Raw genomic sequence first — 27953 nt, 5'->3', positions numbered from 1 at the left:
GCCATGGAACTCAGAGCCCTCAAAACAAGCCTTTATACAGTCTGCTCTTCAAAAACACAAGAGAGGCTGACAGAGGTCCAGAAACACCTCAAAACAGCAATGACACTATCAATATAGAAAGTCTATTCCTCTCATAAAAGTCCCCAAATTGGCACAATGGAGAATTTTCAGGTACCGTCACCACAGATGGATTCCGAACCAGGCATGAGAATGTATCGCCACACTACTCCAACTTCTCAGTGGCAGAAAAATTTCACCTCGCCCAATATGAGCTATACCACTACCTCCAAGATCTGGCCATGCTTCAGAGACTGAAGGGTGAGTAAAGTTCCCTAGATAAGTACCCCCATTCCCAAGAAAACCCTTCGCTATCCTTTGCTTCATATTTGTCTCTAGGGCAATGACTGTTGCAGTCAGAAAGGTACACTGCTACATATAATCTGTTCATAAACCAAAAGTCAGTTATAAAGAATAGCTTGACAGGACTTTCGATTTCTGCCAACCTAGGTCTGCACCTATTGGGCCTAATTACCATAAAATGAACTGTTCTGAAAACATGCAAGCTAATAGATGCATTATTGCTAGCCTCTAGATGCAGTCCCCTTTAGAAATGAGGTGTGATGTCCCCCAAAACAGACATGTACAGGACACACCTGTGGGACAAATGCCAATATAAGAGATAATGTACATTTGGCGCCCACCTTTTCCACAGTACAAGTCTAAGATATGCTTTCCTAAATAAACACTATGCTCAGTCTGGAAGCTGTGCATTCACTAAGCTAGCATATTTATTTTTAAGGTGCAGAATGCTGCAATGAGACAAACTGTCCTTAATATGCTGCTTTTACCCCCATTTTACATATTTGTTTTCTTTAACAAAGTACTTGGAACCAGGATTTGTGTCTAGTAACTATTATGAAGCTGTTAGATAAATGTCAGTCAGATACCATCACATATTTTGACTGTTGAATGCCTTGAAACTGTGAATTCTTGTAACCTGGTCTTCAAAGCAGGTGACATTCTCCAGTGTTTCTGAGGAAAGGGGTTGATTTACAGCTCCTTGCCACTGCAATGAAATACAGTTTGCAATTTTCTGCTAGTTAGGCAGTATTGAGTGTTGTTAGGCCCAAGGCAAATCTTCATTTAGGTGCTTATAAGGACACACTGCAGTTTGCAGGGAATAAGGGCGTGCTAACGCTAGTGGACTTGAATACTGAGAGTTGTAAAAGAACAATCTGATGCAGCTCAAAAATTGTAACAATTACTCATTTTTGTCAGAATCAAAAATAAAATCAATGGACGTTTAAAAAGGCCTTCACAAGTGATTAAAAAAAAACAAAAACGCAATCTATCCTTGAGGTTAAGCTGTAATCTACTCAGTTACTTATAAAATAATGAATGCCTGGAAGTGACTATAACAACCATCACAGGCTTTTAAACACTTTAAAAGAATGACTCTATACCTTCGTACTGATGTTTAACAGTGTTCCCAATATCTGCAAACTTTCGATCTTCAAATATCAAAAATTCATGCTTGTCAGCAATTGCTCTTAGCTCTTTGAACACATCTGGATTAAAATCATCCAAGATATCAACATGTGTTTTCAAAACGCAGATCTCGCTACCCAGCGATTCAGCCAGTTGTAGCAACTCTTTTGAGTTTGTGACATCAGCAGCGAGACACAAATTGGTTTGCTTCTTTTCCATTATCTTAAAAAGTTGTGCTGTGATTGGGTGAATCTCAGGGAGCTGGGCACGAGCAGCATAGCTAATTACTTTATAGGGTTTTTTTGCAGATGCCCCATCCGGCTGGTTATTGAGCTGTTTTGCTGAACCATTCATCATTTTATTCACTGGTGGACAGTTTTTTCTTATGAATGTCTTGACACTTTCTACTATCTCACAGTCAATTTTGCCTTGGCCATTTAAAATTTCCAGTAATTTGGATAAAGAACAGACAGAGTGTAAACGTATCCCTTCCTCTTCTAATCTGGCCCTTCCTCCCTGTTCTCGGTCCAACACCACCACTGCATCAGTGACCTTTAATCCTTCCTTACGAAGAACTTCTGCTGTCTCCAAAACACTGGAACCACTTGTGACAACATCCTCGACAATAAGACAGGTTTCTCCTGGGATGACAGTGCCTTCCACTAGACGTTTTGTACCTGTAATTATAGGATGTTATTTTTGATAAATGTAAAAAAACAATGCGGTATTACAATTAAAACAAGTTAATGGATTTCAAGGCAAAATACACATCTAAAACGGTTTATTTCTTTCCAGACCAACATTTGGAAATGTTACACATTAAAAAATATAATTTATACTGCTGAATGACAAATTTCAGATTCTGATGATTGAAGATATCAGTTAATTTTCCAGGGAGATACAAACTTAAGTTGCACAAAAGACATTAAGCAAGAGCTATGCAAATAGTCATTATTCAACCCTACAAATAGAGCATTATTGCAAATAACTTCAGAAAGCAGTATGCTGTAAGTTTATAAAAGTAACAAGACGTAGATACCCTCGTTTTGATATGCCTGCAATGAATATTTGCAAGTGGCTTCAGCCAAAGGTGCCAAGTGGATGGTTTTATTCAGCCTCCTCTGGAAATCCCTACCACTGCAGTCACCAATGTCCAACCAATTTGGCTCACTTCACACATTATTAAGCAGCAGCTCAGAACAACGGACACAACAAACCCAAAACATTCTGGCTATGACTGAAAACCCGTGCACCAGAGCTAGCTAGGCATCTAGCCAAGCTATTCCAGTGCATTTATAACATTGACATGACCATGTAGAAAATTGCCTAGGTATGTCCTATCCATAAAATGTAGCACAAATCTAATGACTAATTACCACAATATCAGCTGCCCCTCAATCGTCATGTAAGCGATGGAAGATGTAATCTGCCATTAAGTGAAACCCACTCACGAATAACCTGTTTGCCAATGCTCAGTTCATGTTTCATCAGAAGCACTCAGTTCCTGACATTGTCATAGTCTTGGGCTACACAAAGACAAAGACACAAGTGTTGAATGTCAGAGGAGAGGTGAGAGTAGCTGCCTGGACAAAAAGCCAGCGTTCAACCAACTGTGGCATTAAGAAGCCTCAGCAAAACTGAGGTTAATGGGGGGAAAATCTCTCCAATGCTGAAGTCATATCTGACATGTAGGAAGATGCCAGTGCTCATTATAGGCAATCTTTGCAGCTCCAAGACATAGTTGCTACAAGTCCTCAGGGCAGCTCTCACACACCAACTATCTTCAGCTGCTTAATCAATGCCCTTCCCTCTGTTAGAACATCAGAAATGGAACAGGTCCAATAATGGAGCAGCCCATGCCAGTCTATAGCTGGACCTGACCAACATCCAGGCTTAGGCTGATAAGTGACATGTAACATTTGCTCCACAAGTGGCAGGGGATGACCATCTCCAACCCAAACACCTCACTGAGTTGCTTACCATCAATACTCTGAGGGTCACCATTGACCAGAAGCTTTACTACAAGACAAGGGCCAATGTGTATAATTTGCAACAAGAAATTCCTTCCCGTCCCTTCCACTAGCTACAAGCATCAAATCAGGAATATGATGGCGGGTGCAGATGCAAATACAATTAAGACAATTAACACCATCCATGATATAGCAGTCAGCTTGATCAGTGCTTTTCCTCTGTAACTGAATTTAATATCCACAACTGGCACACGATCGCTGCAGCATATGCTATTTGCAGGATGCACTGTAGCATGAAGAAAGTACACCACCATCTACTCAGGACAGCTAGGGATGACAATGAATTTGGCCTTGCTAATGCTGCAAGAACCTCAATAACAAATGTGCAGAAAAAATATTTCAAAGATCACAGATGAGTCTGCCATTTAGTCAACCTTAGCTCATCCATCCAGAATAGCCCTGAAGTCTCTTCAGCATCTAACTGTTCCTTAATTCATTTCAGAAATAGTACCTCCAGTACTCCTATAAGTCCATTCTATGTACTGATCATGTGAAGAATTTTTTGATATTAGTCCTAAATTGGCCTTTTATTAGTCTGAACTTTATTAGCCTGCCCTGCTGCCGCAATTGAAAGTAAACCTTTGGTTTTACCTTTTCCATGCCATTCAATATGTTTTCTATAGTTTATATACCTCTCTAAGGTCATCTCTCAGATGTCTCCTTTCAAGATGGTAAAACCCAAGGTTCTCCAGTCTTCCCTTATAACTCATATCTTTGATCTTGTGTTTCTCTCTGTAGGAGCATTAGAATGCTATCCTACAGCAAAACTAGACAGTACTCAAGGTGTGGTCTGGCCAGATCACGGTACAGTTTGATAATTATTCCTGAGTTCTATAGATATTTGGCCTCATAGTTCAACATTCTCTTGATATGGTTGACTGATGCTCTATATCAGTTGGACATCTTGATTACCAAGTTTACCAAATCCTAAGTCACTTTCAACTTTTTAACACCAGTATTGGCCACTTTTCTTTTCTATGTGCAGTATTTTATATGTGTGCACTTTCAATTTAATCTACTACTGTTCTGTTCATTTATATACTGTCATGAAGATCCCTACCTGCCAAGAATGGGACATATTAATTTCGTCATATGAACATTAATTTTAAACTGTTGCTGGAGTGAAGAAATGACTTGTTTTACAAGAAACAACCAGACATCTTGGAGGACATCTGCACACTAAGAGACAGTGCTTGGAGAGACAAAAGAATTGCTCACTGATTCAATTAACAGAGATTGGGCTGGGCAATACTGATCTACATCTTGTCGGGGTGGCAGACAGCACTACACCCCCTGCCCCCCCCCCCCCCCCGCCCCACCCACCACTGAGAGCTTTGGAATCCACAAATGCAGGAGTGGTTAAGCCAGCTGGTCACATGACTAACCAGCTGGTCCAGGCTTTTTGAACTAGACACAGGACAGTTTGGGGTCAGACTGCAGATTGTAACTGAACCTGGAACAAGATAGCCTCTCTCCTGGTTGGCTCTCTCTCGCTTTCTCCCAGGCCTCCGGACCCACTGAAGTCGCTTAGACCTCAAGAGAAAAAAAGACTCCTACATTGAAACAAATTGAAGCGTGCACTGGGCGCCAACGAACAGCAAGACTTTCCGGCAACCAAAGACTCCCATTGAACTTAAAGGACCATAAATGACTACCAGCTATTGACTCAAACTTTTCCCCTTTATTCCTTCTACTTTTTCTGTCTCTATCTGCGTGTGTCTTTGTCGCATATGCATGCTAGCATGGTCGCGTCACGTCCTCGTAGCCGTTAACCGAATTAGAGTTTAAGATAAATAAACTTCCACCTTTCTTGCTTAAATCTAAGAAAACCTATCTGATTTCTTTGCCTTACAATTGGAAAGCAGTGAATAAGGATTCACTGAGGGGGAGCTAAAACACGGTGTTTTTAAAATTAAATCCTGTTACCGCTAAACCAGGCAAAGGCTGAGAGGGAACCCCCAGACCCCTTTCTCACCTGGTGGTAATACACTGTGCAATTCATTCTGCAATTTCTAATCTATCTGATTCCAGTGTCCTTCCGAGGCCTCTGAAAATCTGACCAATTTGCTTTGAGTTTCTGAATCCACGTCATAGAGGCAAATTAGAAACAGTTGTGGCTCAGCCATCAATCATTGGGATGCTTGCCACCCCAACATGCTACCTCTAACGAGTACCAATTTCCTAACCTTCAACAGTTTTTTATCCATTCTCATGATTCGCATAGAATTCCCACAGCTTTCAGTTTCACCAACAGCCAATCATGCAAGACTTGGTCCTTTGAGGCGCAAAAACCCAAATGGAAAAGTGGCTAACAAGAGAAGTTAAAGTTTGTATTAGATCAAAGAAACAGGTTCATAAAGTTCCCAAAAAAGAATAAGCCTGAGGATTGGGAGCATTTTAGATTTCAGCAAAGGAGGACCAAGAAACTGATAATGAAAGGGAAAATGTAATATGAAAGTAAACTAGCAAGAAACATAAAAACAGACTGTAAAAGCTTCTATAGGTAGGTAAAAAGGAAAAGATTAGCAAAGACAAATGTGGGCCCATTACAGGCAGAGACAGGAAAATTTATAATGGGGAATAAGGAAAGGGCAGAGAAACTAAACAAATACTTATTGTCTGTCTTCACCGAGGAAGATACAAAAATCCTCCCAGAAACACTAGAGAGCCAAGGGACTAGCAAGAATGGGGAACCAAAAGAAATTAGTATTGGTAAAAAAGTAGTATTGGAGAAATTAATGGGACTGAAAGTTGGTATATCAGCTGGACCTAATAATCTACATCCCAGAGTGTTGAAAGAGTTGATGTAGAGGTAGTGGATGCATTGGTAGTCATCTTCCAAAATTTTATAGATTCGTGAACGGTTCCTACATTTTGGAAGGTAGCAATTGTAACCACACTATTTAAGAAAAGGAGTGAGAGAGAAAACGGGGAACTACAGACCTGTTAGCCTGACATCAGTAGTAGGGAAAATGCTAGAATCTATTATAGATGACATGATAACGGAATACTTAGAAAATAATGGTAGGATTGGGCAGAATCAACATGGATTTACATGTTTGACAAACCTGTTGGAGTTTTTTGAGAATGTATCTAGCAGAATAGATAAGGGGGAACCAGTGAATGTGGTGTATTTGGATTTTCAGAAGGCTTTTGATAAAGTCCCACACAAGAGGCTAAAAAATCAAATTAGAGGGGTAATATACCAGCATGGATTGAGAATTAGTTAAAGACAGAAACAGCATGCAGAAATAAACCCGTCGTTCTCAGGTTGGCAGGCTGTGACTAATGTGGTACCACAAGGGTTGGTGCTTGGGCCCCAGCTATTCACAATCTATATCAATGATTTGGATGCAGAGACCAAATATAATATTTCCAAGTTTGCTGATGACACAAAACTAGATGGGAATGTGAGCTGTAAGGAGGATGCAAAGAAGCTTCAAGGAATGTGAAGTTATCCACTTTGGTAGGGTAAACAAAAATGTAGAGTATTTCCTAAATGGTGAGAGATTGGGAAGTGTTGATGTCCAAAGGGACCTGGGTGTCCTTGCTCATGAGTCACTGAAAGCTACCATGCAGGTGCAGCAAGGAACTGGAAAGGCAAATGGTATATTGGCCTTCATTGCAAGGAATACAGGAGTATAGATGTCTTGCTGCAATTGTATAGAGCCTTGGTGAGACCACACCTAAAGTATTGTGTACAGTTTTGGTCTCCTTACCCAATGAAGGATGTACTTGCCATAGAGAGAGTGCAATGAAGGTCCATCAGAGTAATTCCTGGGATGGTGGTATTGTTCTATGAGGATAAATTGAGGAGGCTTGTCCTGTATTCTCTAGAGTTTAGATGAATGAGATGTCATCTCATTGAAACATACACAATTCTTACAGAGCTCGGCAAGGTAGATGCAGGAAGGATGTTTGCCCTGGCTTTGGGGGGGTGGGGGGAGGAGTCTAGAACCAGGGGACACAGTCTCAGAATAAGGGGTAGGCCATTTAGGACTGAGATGAGGAAGAATCTCTTCACTCAGAGGGTGGTGAATCTTTGGAATTCTCTACCCCATAGGCTGGCTGAGGCTCAGTCATTGAGTATGTTCAAGACAGAGATCGATAGATTTCTAGATATTAAAGTCACTAAGGGATATGGGGATAGTGCAGGAAAATGGCATTAAGACAGATCAGCCATTATCTAGTTGAATGGAGGAGCAGGCTCGAGGGGCCAAATGGCCTACTCCTGCTCCTATTTGCTATGTTCCTATGGTCAAATGCCCTCTACATCACTTATAGGGCTTTCCATATTGCATTTATTTGTCACTCTATAACTTCCTCAAAGAAATAAAGAACGTTGAACAGGCAGAATCTTGCACTTTGGAATCCACGCTGACTGCTATTTACAGACAAATTTCAATTTTACAAATTCACTATTTCTTCATGCATCTTTCAGGTCCAGCAAACACTTCTTAGCTTTGATGGCTTAACCCTTTGATGTTCTAACTACCAATCGTGGGCCAAATGTATCGTGTCAGCAGTCCAGCCCACATAATCCAGTGAGTTCCATTTCCATTTGACCGTATAGGCCTTATTTGTCATTTGCCTTGTTTCTATTTTTTGAGCCAAAATGTTTGGAATGGACCATTCTTAGCTTTGTTGCTTCCACTGGCAAACAAACTGTAAGTCAGAACCCCAAGGAGCGTCAGTACTATGGATTGTGGTGTGTGCAAATTAATGGGAAACTTTATTTAAACTTTATATATGACCCATGTAGTTCCACAAAATACACTCAAGCAGCACACGTACACAATCCACAGGTTTTTAAAAATCAAGTTTGGTGTTACTTATCACTACCTCTTGATTTATCCTACTCTTTTCAAAAAGCTGGTGGCATCCTATATTCCCTCCATCTTTCGGCAGCAGAGTTCAAATAACTTGTTTCACTTACACAATGATCAGTATACCTTTGATCAAAAGATTAAATTGAATAGTTTCCTTAATTTCCTTAGCAGCAATGAAGCAGGGTGGGAAGAAATGCTATCTAGGTAATTGTGGCATTAGTAGGCTTGCAATAAATATCCCTATTAAGCCCATTGCCAAGAGGGAGGAGTCAGAAGTGGAATATGTAAGTGTGTAGGATCATAAAACAGGAGGTTTTTTTTAATGAAATGAGCATTGCTGCTAATAGGGGCAGGCCATTTAAGACTGAGATTAGGAGGAATTTCTTTACTCAGAGGTTGGTGAATCTTTGGAATTTTCTACCCCAGAGGCTGTGAAAGCGCAATCATTCAGCATATTCTAGACAGAAATCATTAGATTTCTGGATACTGACACTGAGGGATAGTGGGGAAAAATGGCGTGGAGGTAGATGGTCAGCCATGATCATTTGAATGGCTGAGCCAGCTCGATGGGTCGCATGGCCTACTCCTGCTCCTATTACCTATGTTCTAACAAGGTTGGCGAAATTAGTCTCCAGTAGGTGCACTGGGTTAGGAAGGTTGGGGAGAGAGAGACAGAAGGACATAGCAGCTGGGGTTTCTGCTTTCAAGGAGGTGTGACAAGTTCCTTAGTGAGACTTCCAGAGAATTCTGAGCAAGGCAAAGGATAGCTACAACCTTATCCAAAACGGAAATAGAAGTCTGGAATGGCAGTAGGAGGACGGAGGAGTAGTGATCGGTTTTGGGTGGCGGGAGCACAAATCAAAGTATCAGAGGGGGGGAGAAATTAATGGTGCCATGACAGAATCACAGGAAAGGACCCCAAAAGCAAAGAAAGGGAAAAAGAAGACGGAGGGAATTCAGATTACATATGCATGGTGGCGATTAGGTCCTATTCAGGCCCCTTCCCCCAACTCTTTTTCCAGCATATTGATGACTATATCGGTGTCGTTTACTGCTTTCACCCCGAACTGGAAAACTTCACAAACTTTCCTTCCAATTTCCACCATTGTTACCTTCACATGGTTCATTCTGACACTTCCCTTCCTCGACTTCTCTGCCTCCAATTCTGGGGATCGGCTGTCTACTAATATTCATTATAAGCCCACCAACTCCCACAGCTACCTTGACTACAATTCCTCCTGTAAGGACTCCATTCCATTCTCAGCTTCTCTGTCTCCGTCGCATCTGTTCTAACGATGCAACCTTTCACAACAGCTCTTCTGACACGTCTTCCTTTTTCCTCAACCGAGGACTCCCCTAACGTGCTTGACAGGACTCTCAACTGTGTTCGACCCATTTTCTGTACTTCTGTCCTCACCCCTTCCCTCCCTCACAGAACCACGAGAAGGTTCCCCTTGCCCTCACTGTCCACCCCTCCAGCCTCCACATCCAAAGGAACATCCTCCGCCATTTCTAGCACCTCCAGTGTGATGCCACCACCAAGCACATCTTCCTCTCCCCTCTCTGTCAGCATTTCGAAAGGACCCTTCACTCCGTGACACTCGGATCCATTCCTCGATTACCCCCAACACCTTGTCCCCTTCCCATGCAATCGCAGGAGGTGTAACACCTGCCCTATTACCTCCTCTCTCCTTACCATTCCAGGTGAAGCAGTGATTTACTTGTACTTCTTTCAATTTAGTATAATGTATTTCTGCATTGGGGAGACCAAACGCAGATTGGGTGACCACTTTGTGGAATACCTTCACTCGGTACGTAAGCATGACCCGAGCTTCCAGTTGCTTGCCATTTTAATTCACCAGTCTGCTTTCATGCCCACATTTCTGTCCTTGGCCTGCTGCAGTGTTCCAGTGAAGCTCAACACAAGCTCGAGAAACAGCACCTCATCTTCCAATTAGGCATCCTACAGCCCTCTGGTCTTAACATTGAGTTCAACAACTTCAGACCATGACTGCCACTTTGGTTGCTTTTTTTTTTTAACCATGCACCAGTCTTCAACTTGTTTTTCATGTGTTTTCTTTTGGACAGAGCCGTTTATTATTCTGCCATTAACACTCTCACTGGACAAATGCTTTGTCTTTTACTACAGCTATTACTACTCCCTTTGCCCTTTGTTCCAGGACATCTTTGTCATTTAATCTCTCCTGCCCTCTGCCCTATCACAGACCTTCCCTTTTGTTCCCCACCCCCTACCCCTGCCACCTCTCACTTGCTCAAATTACATTTCTAACCTTTGCCAGTTCTGACGAAAGGTTATTCCTGAAACGTTAACTCTGTTTCTCTCTCCACTGGGTGGCACAGTGGTTAGCACCGCAGCCTCACAGCTCCAGTGACCCGGGTTCAATTCTGGGTACTGCCTGTGCAGAGTTTGCAAGTTCTCCCTGTGAACCGCGTGGGTTTTCGCCGGATGCTCCGGTTTCCTCCCACAGCCAAAGACTTGCAGGTTGATAGGTAAATTGGCCATTATAAATTGCCCCTAGTATAGGTAGAGGAATATAGAGAAGGTGGGGATGTGGTAAGAATATGGGATTAGTGTAGGATTAGTATAAATGGGTGGTTGATGGTTGGCACAGACTCGGTGGGCCGAAGGGCCTGTTTCAGTGCTGTATCTCAAAACAAAAAAAAAATAAGATGTTGCCAGACCTGCTGTGTATTTCCAGCATTTTCTGTTTTTATTTCAGATTTCCAGCATCCACAGTATTTTGCTTTTATTTAAGAGAGATATGTCCTGGTTGTCAATAAAAGACAGGAAGGAGGCAATACAAGAGACCAAAGTATTATGCTGTTAGTTTAGAAATTATCTACAATCACAATATACTATAGGAAAAGCCTTTTAGCCCATGATGGCTGGATCAGTGCTAGCTCTTTAATTGGTTCTGTTAACTTTAATCCCATTCCCAAGCACTTTCTCTGCATCCTTTCATTTTCTTTCTTTCAAATACTTAATCTAATTCTTTAAATAGTTATATACGTTGCCTCAATGGCCACTTGCAACAAACCATTCCATCGTTAAAGAGAACAGTACAGAAAGAATGTCTTAACTTCCCCCTTTAAATAATAATCCTGATGTCCATAAACCCTTGCTGCCAACCGATGGACGTAATGTTTCACTATTTTTGTCCCCTCAAAGCATTTTCTAATTTTGAAAACCTCTCTTAGATCCCTCTTTAATCTTCTCTGTTCCAGTGGGGGAAAAATTGAGAGCATTTCTACCGAATTGCTGCATTGCAGCAGCTTTTTCGGGAGCAGAGAGTGCGAGCGAGTGAGCAGCTGGGAAGGTCAGTTTAAAGTAAACTTAATTTCTTTTTGTTTTCGGCGGAGACCAGGGGGCTGCTGGGTAAGTAAAACCCTATATATTTGGGCCGTTTCTGAATCCTTCACGTGCAGGAAGTGTGTCCAGCTGCAGCTCTTGTTAGACCGCATGACGGCTCTGGAGCTGCGGATGGACTCACTTTGGAGCATCCGCGATGCTGAGGAGGTAGTGGATAGCACGTTTAGTGAATTGGTCACACCGCAGATTAGGATTGCTGAGGGAGAAAGGGAATGGGTGACCAAAAGGCAGAGAAAGAGCAGGAAGGCAGCGCAGGTGTCCCCTGCGGTCATCTCCCTCCACAACAGGTATACCGTTTTGGATACTGTTGAGGGAGATGGCTCACCAGGGGAAGGCAGCAGTAGCCAGGTTCATGGCACCGTGGCTGGCTCTGCTGTTCAGAAGGGCGGGAAGAAGAGTGGAAGGGCTATAGTCATAGGGGATTCGATTGTAAGGGGAGTAGATAGGCGGTTCTGTGGTCGAAAACGAGACTCCCGAATGGTATGTTGCCTCCCAGGTGCACGGGTCAGGGATGTCTCAGATCGGCTGCAGAACATTCTGAAGGGGGAGGGTGAACAGCCAGTTGTCGTTGTGCACATAGGCACCAATGATATAGGTAAAAAACGGAATGAGGTCCGACAAGCAGAATTTAGGGAGTTAGGAGCCAAGTTAAAAAGTAGGACCTCAGAGGTAGTAATCTCAGGATTGCTACCAGTGCCACATGATAGTCAGAGTAGAAATGAAAGAATAGTCAGGATGAATGCATGGCTTGAGAGATGGTGCAGGAGGGAGGGGTTCAGATTTTTGGGACATTGGGACCGGTTCTGGGGGAGGTGGGACGATTACAAATTGGACGGTCTACACCTGGGCCGGACTGGAACCAATGTCCTTGGGGGTGCTTTTGCTAACGCTGTTGGGGAGGGTTTAAACTAATGTGGCAGGGGGATGGGAACCAAATGAGGTCAGTGGAGAGTAAGGAGGTAGTAACTAAAGCCTGTAAGGAACTAGATAATGAAGTCAGCGTGACTAAGGGAAAGAGTAGGCAGGGAGCAGATGATGAAAGCAAAGGGACTGGTGGTCTGAGGTGTATTTGTTTTAATGCAAGAAGTGTAGTAGGTAAGGCAGATGAACTTAGGGCTTGGATTAGTACCTGGGAGTATGATGTTATTGCTATTACTGAGACTCGGTTAAGGGAAGGGCATGATTGGCAACTAAATATCCCAGGATACCGATGCTTCAGGCGGGATAGAGAGGGAGGTAAAAGGGGTGGAGGAGTTGCATTACTGGTCAAAGAGGATATCACAGCTGTGCTGAAGGAAGGCACTATGGAGGACTCGAGCTGTGAGGCAATATGGGCAGAACTCAGAAATAGGAAGGGTGCGATAACAATGTTGGGGCTGTACTACAGGCCTCCCAACAGCGAGCGTAAGATAGAGGTACAAATATGTAAACAGATTATGGAAAGATGTAGGAGCAACAGGGTGGTGGTGATAGGAGATTTTAATTTTCCCAACATTGACTGGGATTCACTTAATGTTAGAGGTCTAGATGGAGCAGAATTTGTAAGGAGCATCCAGGAGGGTTTTCTAGAGCAGTATGTAAATAGTCCAACTCGGGAAGGGGCCATACTGGACCTGGTGTTGGGGAATGAGCCGGGCCAGGTGGTTGACGTTTCAGTAGGGGACTACTTTGGGAATAGTGATCACAATTCCATAAGTTTTAGAATACTCATGGACAAAGACGAGAGTGGTCCTAAAGGAAGAGTGCTAAATTGCGGGAAGGCCAACTATACCAAAATTCGGCAGGAGCTGGGGAATGTAGATTGGGAGCAGCTGTTTGAAGGTAAATCCACATTTGATATGTGGGAGGCTTTTAAAGAGAGGTTGATTAGCGTGCAGGAGAGACATGTTCCTGTGAAAATGAGGGATAGAAATGGCAAGATTAGGGAACCATGGATGACAGGTGAAATTGTGAGACTAGCTAAGAGGAAAAAGGAAGCATACATAAGGTCTAGGCGGCTGAAGAAAGACGAAGCTTTGAAAGAATATCGGGATTGTAGGCGCAATCTGAAACGAGGAATTAAGAGGGCTAAAAGGGGTCATGAAATATCTTTAGCAAACAGGGTTAAGGAAAATCCCAAAGCCTTTTATTCATATATAAGGAGCAAGAGGGTAACTAGAGAAAGGATTGGCCCACTCAAGGACAAAGGAGGAAAGTTATGCGCGGAGTCAGAGAAAATGGGTGAGATTCTAAACGAGTACTTTGCATCGGTATTCACCGAGGAGAGGGACATGACGGATGTTGAGGTTAGGGACAGATGTTTGATTACTCTAGGTCAAGTCGGCAGAAGGAGGGAGGAAGTGTTGGGTATTCTAAAAGGCATTAAGGTGGACAAGTCCCCAGGTCCGGATGGGATCTATCCCAGGTTATCGAGGGAAGCGAGAGAGGAAATAGTTGGGGCCTTAACAGATATCTTTGCAACATCCTTAAACACGGGTGAGGTCCCGGAGGACTGGAGAATTGCTAATGTTGTCCCCTTGTTTAAGAAGGGTAGCAGGGATAATCCAGGTAATTATAGACCGGTGAGCCTGACGTCAGTGGCAGGGAAGCTGCTGGAGAAGATACTGAGGGATAGGATCTATTCCCACTTGGAAGAAAATGGGCTTATCAGTGATAGGCAACATGGTTATGTGCAGGGAAGGTCATGTCTTACCAACTTAATAGAATTCTTTGAGGAAGTGACAAACTTGATTGATGAGGGAAGGGCTGTAGATGTCGTATACATGGACTTCAGTAAGGCGTTTGATAAGGTTCCCCATGGTAGGCTGATGGAGAAAGTGAAGGCGCATGGGGTCCAAGGTGTACTAGCTAGATGGATAAAGAACTGGCTGGGCAACAGGAGACAGAGAGTAGCAGTGGAAGGGAGTTTCTCAAAATGGAGACGTGTGACCAGTGGTGTTCCACAGGGTTCCATGCTGGGACCACTGTTGTTTGTGATATACATAAATGATTTGGAGGAAAAGTATAGGTGGTCTGATTAGCAAGTTTGCAGACAACACTAAGATTGGTGGAGTAGCAGATAGTGAAGGGGACTGTCAGAGAATACAGCAGAATATAGATAGACTGGAGGGTTGGGCAGAGAAATGGCAGATGGAGTTCAATCAGGGAAAATGCGAGGTGATGCATTTTGGAAGATCCAATTCAAGAGTGAACTATACAGTAAATGGAAAAGTCCTGGGGAAAATTGATGTACAGAGAAATCGTGTTTTTGGGATCCTAAAGGGGGAGGGGGAGCAGCCCCAAGTCGTGGTACACATAGGCACCAACGACATAGGTAGGAAGACAGATGGTGATTTAAGGCAGAAATTCAGGGAGCTAGGGTGGAAGCTTAGAGCGAGAACAAACAGAGTTGTTATCTCTGGGTTGTTGCCCGTGCCACGTGCTAGCGAAGCGAGGAATAGGGAGAGAGAGGAGTTGAACACGTGGCTGCAGGGATGGTGCAGCAGGGAGGGTTTTGGTTTCCTGAATAATTGGGGCTCTTTCTGGGGTAGGTGGGACCTCTACAAACAGGATGGTCTTCACCTGAACCAGAGGGGTACCAATATCCTGGGGGGGAGATTTGCTAGTGCTCTTCGGGGGGGTTTAAACGAATTCAGCAGGGGGATGGGAACCTAAATTGTAGTTCCAGTGTGCAGGATGTTGAGAGTAGTGAGGTCAGGGATAAGGTTATAAGGACACAAGAGGGCACTGGCAAGCAAGAGCTTGGTTTAAAATGTGTCTACTTCAACGCCAGGAGCATCCGGAATAAGGTGGGTGAGCTTGCAGCATGGGTTGGTACCTGGGATCTCGATGTTGTGGCCATTTCAGAGACATGGGTAGAGCAGGGACAGGAATGGATGTTGCGGGTTCCGGGATTTAGATGTTTCACTAAGAACAGAGAAGATGGGAAAAGAGGGGGGGGGTGTGGCATTGTTAATCAAGGAAAGTATTACAGCGGCAGAAAGGACGTTTGAGGACTCGTCTACAGAGGTAGTCTGGGCCGAGGTTAGAAACAGGAGAGGAGAGGTCACCCTGTTGGGAGTTTTCTATAGACCTCCAAATAGTTCCAGAGATGTAGAGGAAAGGATAGCAAAGATGATTCTTGACAGGAGCGAGAGTAACAGGGTAGTGGTTATGGGGGACTTTAACTTTCCAAATATTGACTGGAAATACTATAGTTCGAGTACTTTAGATTGGTCTGTTTTTGTCCAGTGTGTGCAGGAGGGTTTTCTGACACAGTATGTAGACAGGCCAACCAGGGGCGATGCCACATTGGATTTGGTACTGGGTAATGAACCCGGCCAGGTGTTAGATTTAGAAGTTGGTGAGCACTTTGGTGATAGTCATCACAATTCGGTTAGGTTTACCTTAGCGATGGGCAGGGACAGGCATATACAGCAGGGCAAGAATTATAGCTGGGGGAAAGGAAATTATGATGCGATTAGGCAAGATTTAGGATGCGTAGGATGGGGAAGGAAACTGCAGGGGATGGGCACAATCGAAATGTGGAGCTTATTCAAGGAGCAGCTACTGCGTATCCTTGATAAGTATGTACCTGTCAGGCAGGGAGGAAGTTGTCGAGCGAGGGAGCCGTGGTTGACTAAAGAAGTTGAAGAGCTTGTCAAGAGGAAGAAGGCGGCTTATGTTAGGATGAGACGTGAAGGCTCAGTTAGGGCGCTTGAGAGTTACAAGCTAGCCAGGAAGGATCTAAAGGGAGAGATAAGAAGAGGAAGGAGAGGACACGAGAAGTCATTGGCGGATAGGATCAAAAAAAACCCTAAGGCTTTCTATAGGTATATCAGGAATAAAAGAATGACTAGAGATAGGTTAGGGCCAATCAAGGATAGTAGTGGGAAGTTGTGTGTGGAATTGGAGGAGATAGGGGAAGTGTTAAATGAATATTTTTCGTCAGTATTTACAGTGGAGAAAGATAATGTTGTTGAGGAGAATACTGAGATACAGACTACTAGGCTAGATGGGATTGAGGTTCACAAGGAGGAGTTGTTAGCAATTTTGGAAAGTGTGAAAATAGATAAGTCCCCTGGGCCAGATGGGATTTATCCTAGGATTCTCTGGGAAGCCAGGGAGGAGATTGCAGAGCCTTTGTCCTTGATTTTTATGTCGTCATTGTCGACAGGAATAGTGCCGGAAGACTGGAGGATAGCAAATGTTGTCCCCTTGTTCAAGAAGGGGAGTAGAGACAGCCCTGGTAATTATAGACCTGTGAGCCTTACTTCGGTTGTGGGTAAAATGTTGGAAAAGGTTATAAGAGATAGGATTTATAATCATCTTGAAAAGAATAAGTTCATTAGAGATAGTCAGCACGGTTTTGTGAAGGGTAGGTCGTGCCTCACAAACCTTATTGAGTTTTTTGACAAGGTGACCAAACAGGTGGATGAGGGTAAAGCCGTGGATGTGGTCTATATGGATTTTAGTAAGGCGTTTGATAAAGTTCCCCACGGTAGGCTATTGCAGAAAATACAGAAGTATGGGATTGAAGGTGAATTAGTGCTTTGGATCAGAAATTGGCTAGCTGAAAGAAGACAGAGGGTGGTGGTTGATGGTAAATGTTCATCCTGGAGTATAGTTTCTAGTGGTGTACCGCAAGGATCTGTTTTGGGGCCACTGCTGTTTGTCATTTTTATAAATGACCTGGATGAGGGTGTAGAAGGGTGGGTTAGTAAATTTGTGGATGACACGAAGGTCGGTGGAGTTGTGGATAGTGCCGAAGGATGTTGCAGGGTACAGAGGGACATAGATAGGCTGCAGAGCTGGGCTGAGAGATGGCAAATGGAGTTTAATGCGGAAAAGTGTGAGGTGATTCACTTCGGAAGGAGTAAAAGGATTGCAGAATACTGGGCTAATGGGAAGATTCTTGGTAGTGTAGATGAGCAGAGAGATCTTGGTGTCCAGGTACATAAATCCCTGAAAGTTGCCACCCAGGTTAATAGAGCTGTTAAGAAAGCATATGGTGTGTTAGCTTTTATTAGTAGGGGGATCGAGTTTAGCAGCCACGAGGTCATGCTGCAGCTGTACAGAACTCTTGTGCGTCCGCACCTGGAGTATTGCGTGCAGTTCTGGTCACCGCATTACAGGAAGGATGTGGAAGCTTTGGAAAAGGTGCAGAGGAGATTTACTAGGATGTTGCCTGGTATGGAGGGAAGGTCTTACGAGGAAAGGCTGAGGGACTTGAGGTTGTTTTCGTTAGAGAGAAGGAGGAGAAGAGGTGACTTAATAGAGACATATAAGATAATCAGAGGGTTGGACAGGGTGGATAGTGAGAGCCTTTTTCCTCGGATGGTGATGGCAAACATGAGGGGACATAGCTTCAAGTTGAGGGGTGACAGATATCGGACAGATGTCAGAGGTAGTTTCTTTACACAGAGAGTAGTAGGGGCGTGGAACGCCCTGCCTGCAACAGTAGTAGACTCGCCAACTTTAAGGGCATTTAAGTGGTCATTGGATAGACATATGGATGAAAATGGAATAGTGTAGGTCAGATGGTTTCACAGGTCGGCGCAACATCGAGGGCTGAAGGGCCTGTACTGCGCTGTAATGTTCTATGTTCTATTTGGGTGTTCAGGTCCATTGTTCCCTGAAGGTGGCAACGCAGGTGAATAAAGTGGTCAAGAAGGCATACGGCATGCTTTCCTTCATCGGACGGGGTATTGAGTACAAGAGTTGGCAGGTCATGTTACAGTTGTAAGGACTTTGGTTCGGCCACATTTGGAATACTGCGTGCAGTTCTGGTCGCCACATTACCAAAAGGATGTGGATGCTTTGGAGAGGGTGCAGAGGAGGTTCACCAGGATGTTGCCTGGTATGGAGGGCGCTAGCTATGAAGAGAGGTTGAGTAGATTAGGATTATTTTCATTAGAAAGACGGAGGTTGAGGGAGGACCTGATTGAGGTGTACAAAATCATGAGAGGTATAGACAGGGTGGATAGCAAGAAGCTTTTTCCCAGAGTGGGGGATTCAATTACAAGGGGACACGAGTTCAAACTGAAAGGGGAAAAGTTTAGGGGGGATATGGGTGGAAAGTTCTTTACGCAGAGGGTGATGGGTGCCTGGAACGCGTTGCCAGCGGAGGTGGTAGACGCGGGCATGATAGCGTCTTTTAAGATGTATCTAGACAGATACATGAATGGGCAGGAAGTAAAGAGATACAGACCCTTAGATAGAGGATTTGGATCGGCGTAGGCTTGGAGGGCCGAAGGGCCTGTTCCTGTGCTGTAATTTTCTTTGTTCTTTGAATACTAACTCTCATTAGTGATGATATTCTACTGAAGGGCATCCAAAACTGAATGCAATACTAACACTTACAATTTCAGCATCACTGCCTAGTTTTTATACTTAATGCCTTTATGTTGCAAAGCTAAGAATCGCATGTTCCTATTTTATCTGCATCCCACCCATTAAAGACCCCAAGATCTCCCTAATATAAAAGCAAAATACTGTGGATGCTGGAAATCTGAAAATAAAAACATAAAATGCAGGAAATACTCAGCAGGTCAGAGAGCATCTGTGCACAGTGAAACAGAGTTAACATTTCAGGTCGATGACCTTCCATCAGAACTGGGAATAGTTGAAAATGTAATAGGTTTTAAGCAAGTGAAAGGGAGGAGGGTGGAAAAAGAACAAAAGGGAAGGTCTGTGATAGGATGGAAGAGAGGAGAGATTAAATGACAAAGAGTTGGTGGCGCAGGGCCAAGGGAAGTGTGATTGGGACAAGTAAAGAAACAAAAGATGTGTCTAGAGGGGGTGTGAATGGCAGAACAGCTGCCATCCAAAAACAAAAGCAAGAGAAAAACCATCAACATCCTGGGAGTTGCCATTGACCAGGAACTTAACTGGACTGGCCACAGAAATACTGTGGCTGCAAGAGCTGGGAATTCTGTGGCAGAAATTCACCTCCTGACTCCCCAAAACCTATCTACCATCTACAAGGCACAAGTCAGAAACATAATGCAATACTCCCCATTTGCCTGGCTGAGTGCAGCTCCAACAACACTCAAGAAGCTCAACACCATCCAGGACAAAGCAGGCCACTTGACTGGCACCCAATCCACCACCTTAACAATTCACTCCCTCCCCCACTGGTGCACAGTGGCAACAGTGTGTACTATCTACAAGATACACTGCAGCAACTCGCCAAGCCTTCTTGGACAACACCTTCAAACCCATGACCTCTATCACCTAGAAGAACAAAGACAGCAGGCGCACGGAATCACCACCATCTGCAAGTTCCCCTCTAAGTCATACACCATCCTAACATGGAAATATGTTGTTGTCCCTTCACTGTCGCTGGGTCAAATCCTGGATCTCCCGCCCGAAAAGCACTTTTGGTGTACCTACACCACAAGGACTGCAGTGGTTCAAGGCAGCAGCTCACCACCACCTTCTCAAGACCAATAATGCTGGCCTTGCCAGCGTTGCCCACGTCCTATCAACAAATTTTTAAAAAAGTTTGACCAACAGGCATTTCTACTATCCATATATTTGCACCAAGAGGGGTTTACAGCTCATTATAGCATCAGAGTCATTATGGCACAGGAGGCCATTCAGCCCATCAAGTTCGTGCTGGCTCTCTGTAGAGCAATCCAATTAGTCCCATTCCCTATTTCCTCTGTCCTGCAAATTTATTTCTGCCAAGTGCCCATCCAATTTCCTTCTGAAATCATTCATTGTCTCTACTTCCACCACCCTCGTAAGCAACGCGTTCCAGGTCATTACCACTTGCTGTGTAGAAGAGTTCTTCCTCACATCCCTCACTGCATCTCTTGTCCAAAACTTTAAATCTGTGCCTCCTGGTTATACCATCAGCTAATGAGAACAGCTTTCTTTGTCACCTTATCTAAACCCGTCATAATGTTGTACACCTCTATCAAATCTCTTTTGCTCCAAGAACAACCTCAGCTTTTCCAACCTAACCTTGTAGCTAAAATGCCTCATCCCTGAAACCATTCTAGTAAATTTCCTCTGCACCCTCTCAAGGACCCTCACATCCTTCCTAAAGTGTGGATTACCAGAATGGGACACAATATGAACAGAAAAAAATCTCCTGCATTTATTCACATTAACTTTCTTCATATTTAGTCCATCAATGCTGGAAATTAAAACTGTATCCATGCAAACAGGTGAATATAGAATGAGCAGTATGTTGTGAACATATGGTAAACATTTAAAAATTGCAAAATTCTCTGAAAAGGCTGGGAATCACTTAGTAATGATATCCAGTTATCACAAAACATTCCAAGGAACAGTATTGTACAGAGAATGTACTTTGTGAAAGCAGCACCTAAAACATTTCATTCTTCTATTTATTATTTACTTATTTAGAGATACAGCACTGAAACAGGCCCTTTGGCCCACTGAGTCTGTGCTGACCAACAACCACCCATTTATACTAATCCTACATTAATCCCATATTCCCTACCACATCCCCACCTTCCCTCAATTCTTCTACTACCTACCTACACTAGGGGCAATTTACAATGGCCAATTTCCCTATCAATCTGCAAGTCTTTGGCTGTTTGAGGAAACCGGAGCCCGGCGGAAACCCATGCGGTCACAGGGAGAACTTGCAAACTCCACACAGGCAGTACCCAGAATTGAACCCGGGTCGCTGGAGCTGACCACTGCGCCACTGTGCTGCCCCAACTGCGTCACTGTGCCGCCCCACAGTTGACTTGTTGGAATATACAAATAAATCTTACTGGTTGAGGTACTCAAAGTAAATTTCCCCTCTCCCTTTGTATTTCAAGATCTCATCAAATAGTTTTGATTGAAAAAATGAAGATAACAAACTACATTGTGAAAAACGACAACTTGACTCACTATTTTATGTTGTGTTTTTGCAGAGCTACATACAATCCATATGACCATTTACAGCAAGTAATACATTGGAATAATCTGAAACGTTTTGTTTTATATTGCACTGTTACGACACTAAAAATATTCCACTATAAGATTCAAATGCAAAATAATTTAATTACCAAACCTTTAGATCATATGAAGCATTCAACTTTTAACCAGTTACTACATGGAACATTAACAGTCCTGAAATTGTTAAACTTCAGCATTGATCAGAATAATAGGCAGTACCAACTGTGCTATAATGTGAGTTTACCATAATCCTTTGCCTCCTTTCGACGAATAAGCATGGGGATTCCATTGGAAGAACAGATAATGGTTGCAAGAGGTAAAGCAGTGTATGGAACCCCACAAACAGAATTACATTTGATTCCAGCATTGTTTGCAGTTTGCCACAGGAGATCTGAAATCTGTAAGAAAAAAAAATTAATTTGTCAACTGTAATTACTGAATTAGCAGACATTTAGGAGCCGTAGTACATTTTTAACAGGGTCACAAAGCCAGAATTTAGATGTGTATGTCTTAATGATTATTGGAAGCAAAACAGTCAAGTTTATAGACAATACCAAAACAGGATGCAGGACTTTTATTATTCAATCATGTGATGTGGGCTTTGCTGGAAAAGCCAGCATTTATTGCCCATCTCTAATTGCCCTTTGAGAAGTGGTGGTGAGCTGTCCTTTTGAACTACTGCAGTCTGTGTAATAAAGGTACTCCCCTAGTGCTTTAGGCAGGGAGTTACAGTTTTTTGACCCAGCAACGAGGAAGGAACAGCCATATATTTCCAAGTCACGATAGTGGATAACTTGGAGGTGACAGTGTTCCCATGCAGCCGCTGCTCTTGCCCTTTTAGGTGATAGAGACCGTGGGTTTGGGCGGCGCTGTCAAAGCCTTGGCAAGTTGCTGCAGTGAATCTTGTAGGTAGTACACAATGTAGCCAGGATGTGCCAGTGGTGGAGGGAGTGAATGTTTAAGGTGATGGATGGGGTGGCTCAGGTATGGCCTGTCCACAAAAAGCAGGACAATTCTAATCTGGCAATTATCGCCCCATCAGTCTACTCGATCATCAGCAAAGTGATGGAAGATGTCGACAACAGTGCTATCAAGCAACAATAACCCACTCTCCAGTGCTTTCTTAGGTTCTGCCAGGATTACTTGGCTGCAGACTTAGATGGTGTCAAGCTTCTTGAGTGTTGTTGGAGCTGTACTCATTCAGGCAAGTGGGGAGTATTTCATCAAACTCCAGACTTGTGTCTCGTAGATGATGGAGAGGCTTTGGGAAGTCCAGAGGTGAGTTACTTGCTGCAGAATTCCCAGCATCTGACCTGCATCCGGCATGGACTGTCATTTGGAGTTGCAAATGGAACAACACTTTGCGATCATTAGTGAGTATCCCCACTTCTGAACTTATGATGGAGAGAAGGCCATTGATGAAGCAGCTGCAGATGGTTGGGCCTAGGGCACTGCCCTGAGGAATGACTGCAGCGATGTCCTGGGGCTGAGATGATTAGCCTCCAACAGCCAAAAACATCTTCCTTGTGCTAGATGTGACTCAAACCAGATGGAGAATTTTCCTCCTCATTCCCCTTGATTTCAATTTTACTAGAGCTCCTTGGTGCCACAGTCAGTCAAATGTTGCCTTACTGTCAAGGACAGACAATCTCACCTCAACTCTGGAATTCAGCTCTTTTGTCAACGTTTGGACGAAGGCTGTAATGAGGTCTGGAGCTGAGTAACCCTGGCAGAACCTAAGAAAGCACTGGAGAGCAGGTTATTGCCACTTGATAGCACTGTTGGCGACACTTTCCATCACTTTGCTGATGATCGAGAACAGACTGATAGGGCAATAACTGCCGGTTGGAATTGTCCTGCTTTTTGTGGACAGACCATACCTGAGCAATTTCCCACTTTTTTGGGTAGATCCCAGTGTTGTAACTGAAACATAACAGCTTGGCAGAGGTGTGGCTAGTTCTAAAGCACAAGTCTTCAGCACTTCAGCTGGCGTGTTATTCGGGCCTACAGCCTTTGTTGTAACTGTTTACACATTCACACCCAGCAGTCAGTCACAGGAGAAATACTGATAATGCAGCCAGATTCAGAACATTTAGAGTCCAATTTTTTGCAACTAATGAATGGTCCATATTGATAAAGGTAGCATTTACATTATAACTTTAAAGCAATGAAAAGCAGAATATTGTTTGCCATGATGAACTATCCTTCCATTCCCATACCAGGTATAGGGTCACAGATGAGAGGTGAGCACTATTCCTGTAGAAATGTCTGAAAAACCCCACCAGTAGAAATTGCTAGATTTGTGGGGCAATTTAAACAGAATTATCAGTAGGAGTGCACTGGATTGACCTGCAGCTCCTTCTCCCAGTAGCAATGCTTCAGTCCTTCAATCAGGACTTATCTCAGGAAATCTACAGTACTACAGATCCTAACTGAGAGTGGCACCACTGGGAGCAGCAAATAGGTGCCGCTCCACAAAGGCCAGGACCTACCCAACCGCCAGTTAAACCCAAATTAATAGTCATAACTCCACTAAGAGGAGGTGGCTTGGGCCTAAGCAATCATACACCAACGATGCGCGCTGGAAATTATACCTGGTTCATTAGAATCGGATGGGACACAATGACCCTCAAGTCGAAATAAACGGGCGACGATATTCCACTTTTTAGCACAAAGCTGCCGAACTTTACCGCCCGAACTCCATACAACTCGGACACCAGTAACTCCATGCTGCCCAAATCAAACCTCCCCTGCGCCTGCGCGCCACACCGCGCCGTGTCCTCTCTGCGCCTGCGCGCCACACCCTCTCTGCGCGCTGTGCGGGTTCCTTCACATTCAAAGACGAACTGCAAGATGAATTTAAAAGCAAAATACTGCAAATCTGAAATAAAAACAAGAAATGCTGGAAATACTCTGCAGGTCTGGCAGCATCTGTGGAGAGAAGCAGAGTTAACATTTCAGGTCAGTGACCCTTCATCAGAACTGGCAAATATTAGAAATGTAAACGATTAAGCAAGTATAGCGGGGGTGGGGCAAGAGATAACAAAAGAGACCCGTTCTGAAGAAGGGTCACTGACCTGGAACGTTAACTCTGCTTCTCTCTCCACAGATGCTGCCAGACCTGCTGAGTATTTCCAGCATTTCTTGTTTTTATTACAAAAGAGGTGTTGATAGGACAAGGTCACAGAGAATAACTGACCAGAAGGTCATGGAGCAAAGGCAAATGGTATGTTAATGGTGTGGTGAAAGACAAATTGTTAGTACAGAGAGGGTGTTAATTGACAGAAAACTTAACAGCCTTGGCCCCAAACACAAACATGAAAAAACAGTGGATAGGCACAGTAGAAACAAACTAAATTAAAATAAACTAAGAAAAAATAAAAAAATAACTAAAAATAAAAAGGGGGGCTTATCATGCTCTGAAATTATTGAATTCAATGTTCAGTCCTGCAGGCTGTACAGTGCCTAATCAGTAAATTGACCTGTACTAATGCTTTGTCTTTCACCACACCATTAACATACCATTTGACTTTGCTCCATGACCTTCTGGTCAGTTATTCTCTGTGACCTTGTCCTATCAACACCTTTTCTTTTTTTATCTCTTGCCCCACCCCCGCTATACTTGCTTAAAACCTATTACATTTCTAATATTTGCCAGTTCTGATGAAGGGTTACTGACCTGAAATGTTAACTCTGCTTCTCTCTCCACAGATGCTGCCAGACCTGCTGAGTATTTCCAGCATTTCTTGTTTTTATTACAAAAGAGGTGTTGATAGGACAAGGTCACAGAGAATAACTGACCAGAAGGTCATGGAGCAAAGGCAAATGGTATGTTAATGGTGTGGTGAAAGACAAATTGTTAGTACAGAGAGGGTGTTAATTGACAGAAAACTGAACAGCCTTGGCCCCAAACACAAACATGAAAAAAACAGTGGATAGGCACAGTAGAAACAAACTAAATTAAAATAAACTAAGAAAAAATAAAAAAATAACTAAAAATAAAAAGGGGGGCTTATCATGCTCTGAAATTATTGAATTCAATGTTCAGTCCTGCAGGCTGTACAGTGCCTAATCAGTAAATTGACCTGTACTAATGCTTTGTCTTTCACCACACCATTAACATACCATTTGCCTTTGCTCCATGACCTTCTGGTCAGTTATTCTCTGTGACCTTGTCCTATCAACACCTTTTCTTTTTTTATCTCTTGCCCCACCCCCGCTATACTTGCTTAAAACCTATTACATTTCTAATATTTGCCAGTTCTGATGAAGGGTTACTGACCTGAAACGTTAACTCTGCTTCTCTCTCCACAGATGCTGCCAGACCTGCTGAGTACTTCCAGCATTTTTTGTTTTTATTGCTGGATGAATTTTTCGTTTATGGCCATGGTCATGCTGCTGGAAGGGGGAGCGGGCTGCTACTTGCGTGGGCCAATTCACTGCCGTCAGGCAGAGGAGGCATCCTGAAAGCAGCGGTGGATGTGTTAGGTTAAGATGTTGGAAGTGTTGGCGCTACATTTAAATGGCTGCTATCACTTTTTTACATTGATCCAGCCATATAGAAGTCTGAATGGACAAGCTGCTACAGAGGGCCTGTCAAGGAATACCATCAATGTTCTTCGCTCGATCATAAGGTCAGAAGTGATGATTGTACAATGGTCAGCACCATTCGCAACTCCTCAGATACTGAAGCAGTCCATATCCAAATGCAGCAAGACCTGGACAACGTTCAGGCTTGAGCTGATAAGTGGCAAGTAACAATCTTACCACACAAGCGCCAGGCAATGAAGATCTCCGATAAGAGAAAATCTAATCACCTTCCCTTTACATTCAACGGCATTACTATCACTGAATTCCCCCACCTTCAACATCCTGGGGGTTACCATTGACCAGAAACTGAAACGCACCAGCCAAGTAAGTACTGTAGCTACAAGAGCGGGTCAGAGGCTGGGAATTTTGTGACGAGTAACCCACCTCCTGACTCCCCAAAGCCTGCTCACCATCTACAAGACACAAGTCAGGAGTGTGATGGAATACCTTTCACTTGCCTGGAAAAGTGCGGCTCCAACAACACTCAGGAAGCTCAACACCATCCAGGACAAAGCAGCCTGCTTGTTTGACATCCCCCATCCACCGCCTTCAACATTGACTCCCACCACCACCAACACACAGTGGTAGCAGTGTGTACCATCTACAAGATGTACTGCAACAATTCACCACACCTCCTTCGACATAACTTTCCAAACCTGCAACCTCTTCCATCTAGAAGGATGAGGGCAGCAGACGTATGGAAACACCACCACCTGCAAGTTCCCCTCCAAGTCACACACCATCCTGAATTCGAAATATATCACCGTTCATTCACTGCCGCTAGATCAAAATCCTGGAACTCCCTCCCTAACAGGACACTGGGTGTAACTGCACCAGCTGGACTGCAGTGGTTCAAGTACGCAGCTCACCATCACCTTCTCAAGGGCATTTAGGGATGGGCAACAAATGCTGGCCTTGCCAGCGACACCCACATCCCATGAAATGAATTTAAAAATCCTTAGTGGTCCCATGGCCTCCCTGCAGATTCTCCTCCAGGCTGCTTGGGCAAGGTGGTAAGTCCTTTTCCCCAGGGATGGGAGGAGGCTACCTGCCCACTAGACCAAGCAAGCCTGAATGGGGGAAGATTGCAGCGGAGGTCAGCAACTGTGGAGTAACCCCCAGAACCTGGCTGCAGTGCCGCAAGTGGGTGAATGACCTCATGCGATCAGCACAGGAGGCCACACACTAGGGGCTGATATGTGGCTTTGCATGAGAAAAGGAATGCCAGTCACTGGTCATGCAGTATCTCAGTGAATGTCTCTGGTCCATCAGACCTGGCTCCTGCTTCTAAGTGGCCGCATACAGGGGGCATTCCAGTGGCACCATTGTGGTCAGAAAGGCAGCCACCTGCTTGGGGGTTCAGTGTCTCTTTGTCGGGTGACTAACAATGTTCATCTATGTGCTTTTAAGAGAAGACATCCCACAATGCGAAGGAAATCGTGAAGATTGGCGGTGGCATCCCATTCATCGCAATCCTGATCTCTTTGGAGGAAGAGGCACTAGAACGTGAAGGACAGCATGGAGGCCGTTCCATCATTGATGGTGAGACAGGAGCGGAGATACTGCATGGATAAGCATAAGAGCCTCCGGTGAATATGAGGCATAGTGCTCATGTGTCCACCACAGGTTAAATGGAGCTCCACACTAGGAATAGTGTGAAGTGACTGATAGAATGCACATTACCCTCTAATTAATCTTCTCTCTTACACAGGGAAAATACAA

General features: G+C 43.9%; 1 protein-coding gene across 2 annotated transcripts in view; it reads right to left on the bottom strand.

Moving 5' to 3' along the window:
- The window catches only part of umps (uridine monophosphate synthetase), a 41486-nt gene extending 17074 nt beyond the window's left edge, over window positions 1-24412 (bottom strand). For both annotated transcript variants that reach the window (XM_068035345.1, XM_068035344.1), the window contains exons 1-3: window positions 24236-24412; window positions 21886-22039; window positions 1464-2165 (exon numbers count right to left, since the gene is read on the bottom strand). In XM_068035345.1, coding sequence (XP_067891446.1) covers window positions 1464-2165; window positions 21886-22039; window positions 24236-24370 — 991 coding nt within the window. In that variant the 5' untranslated portion in view covers window positions 24371-24412. The remainder of the gene's footprint in view (window positions 1-1463; window positions 2166-21885; window positions 22040-24235) is intronic.
- Window positions 24413-27953: the final 3541 nt, after the last annotated feature.

This window comes from Heterodontus francisci, chromosome 7, assembly GCF_036365525.1.
Source record: "Heterodontus francisci isolate sHetFra1 chromosome 7, sHetFra1.hap1, whole genome shotgun sequence".
NCBI lineage: Eukaryota > Metazoa > Chordata > Chondrichthyes > Heterodontiformes > Heterodontidae > Heterodontus > Heterodontus francisci.
The sequence above is the reverse complement of the archived record's forward strand: the minus strand, read 5'-3'. Positions and strand labels throughout refer to the sequence as shown.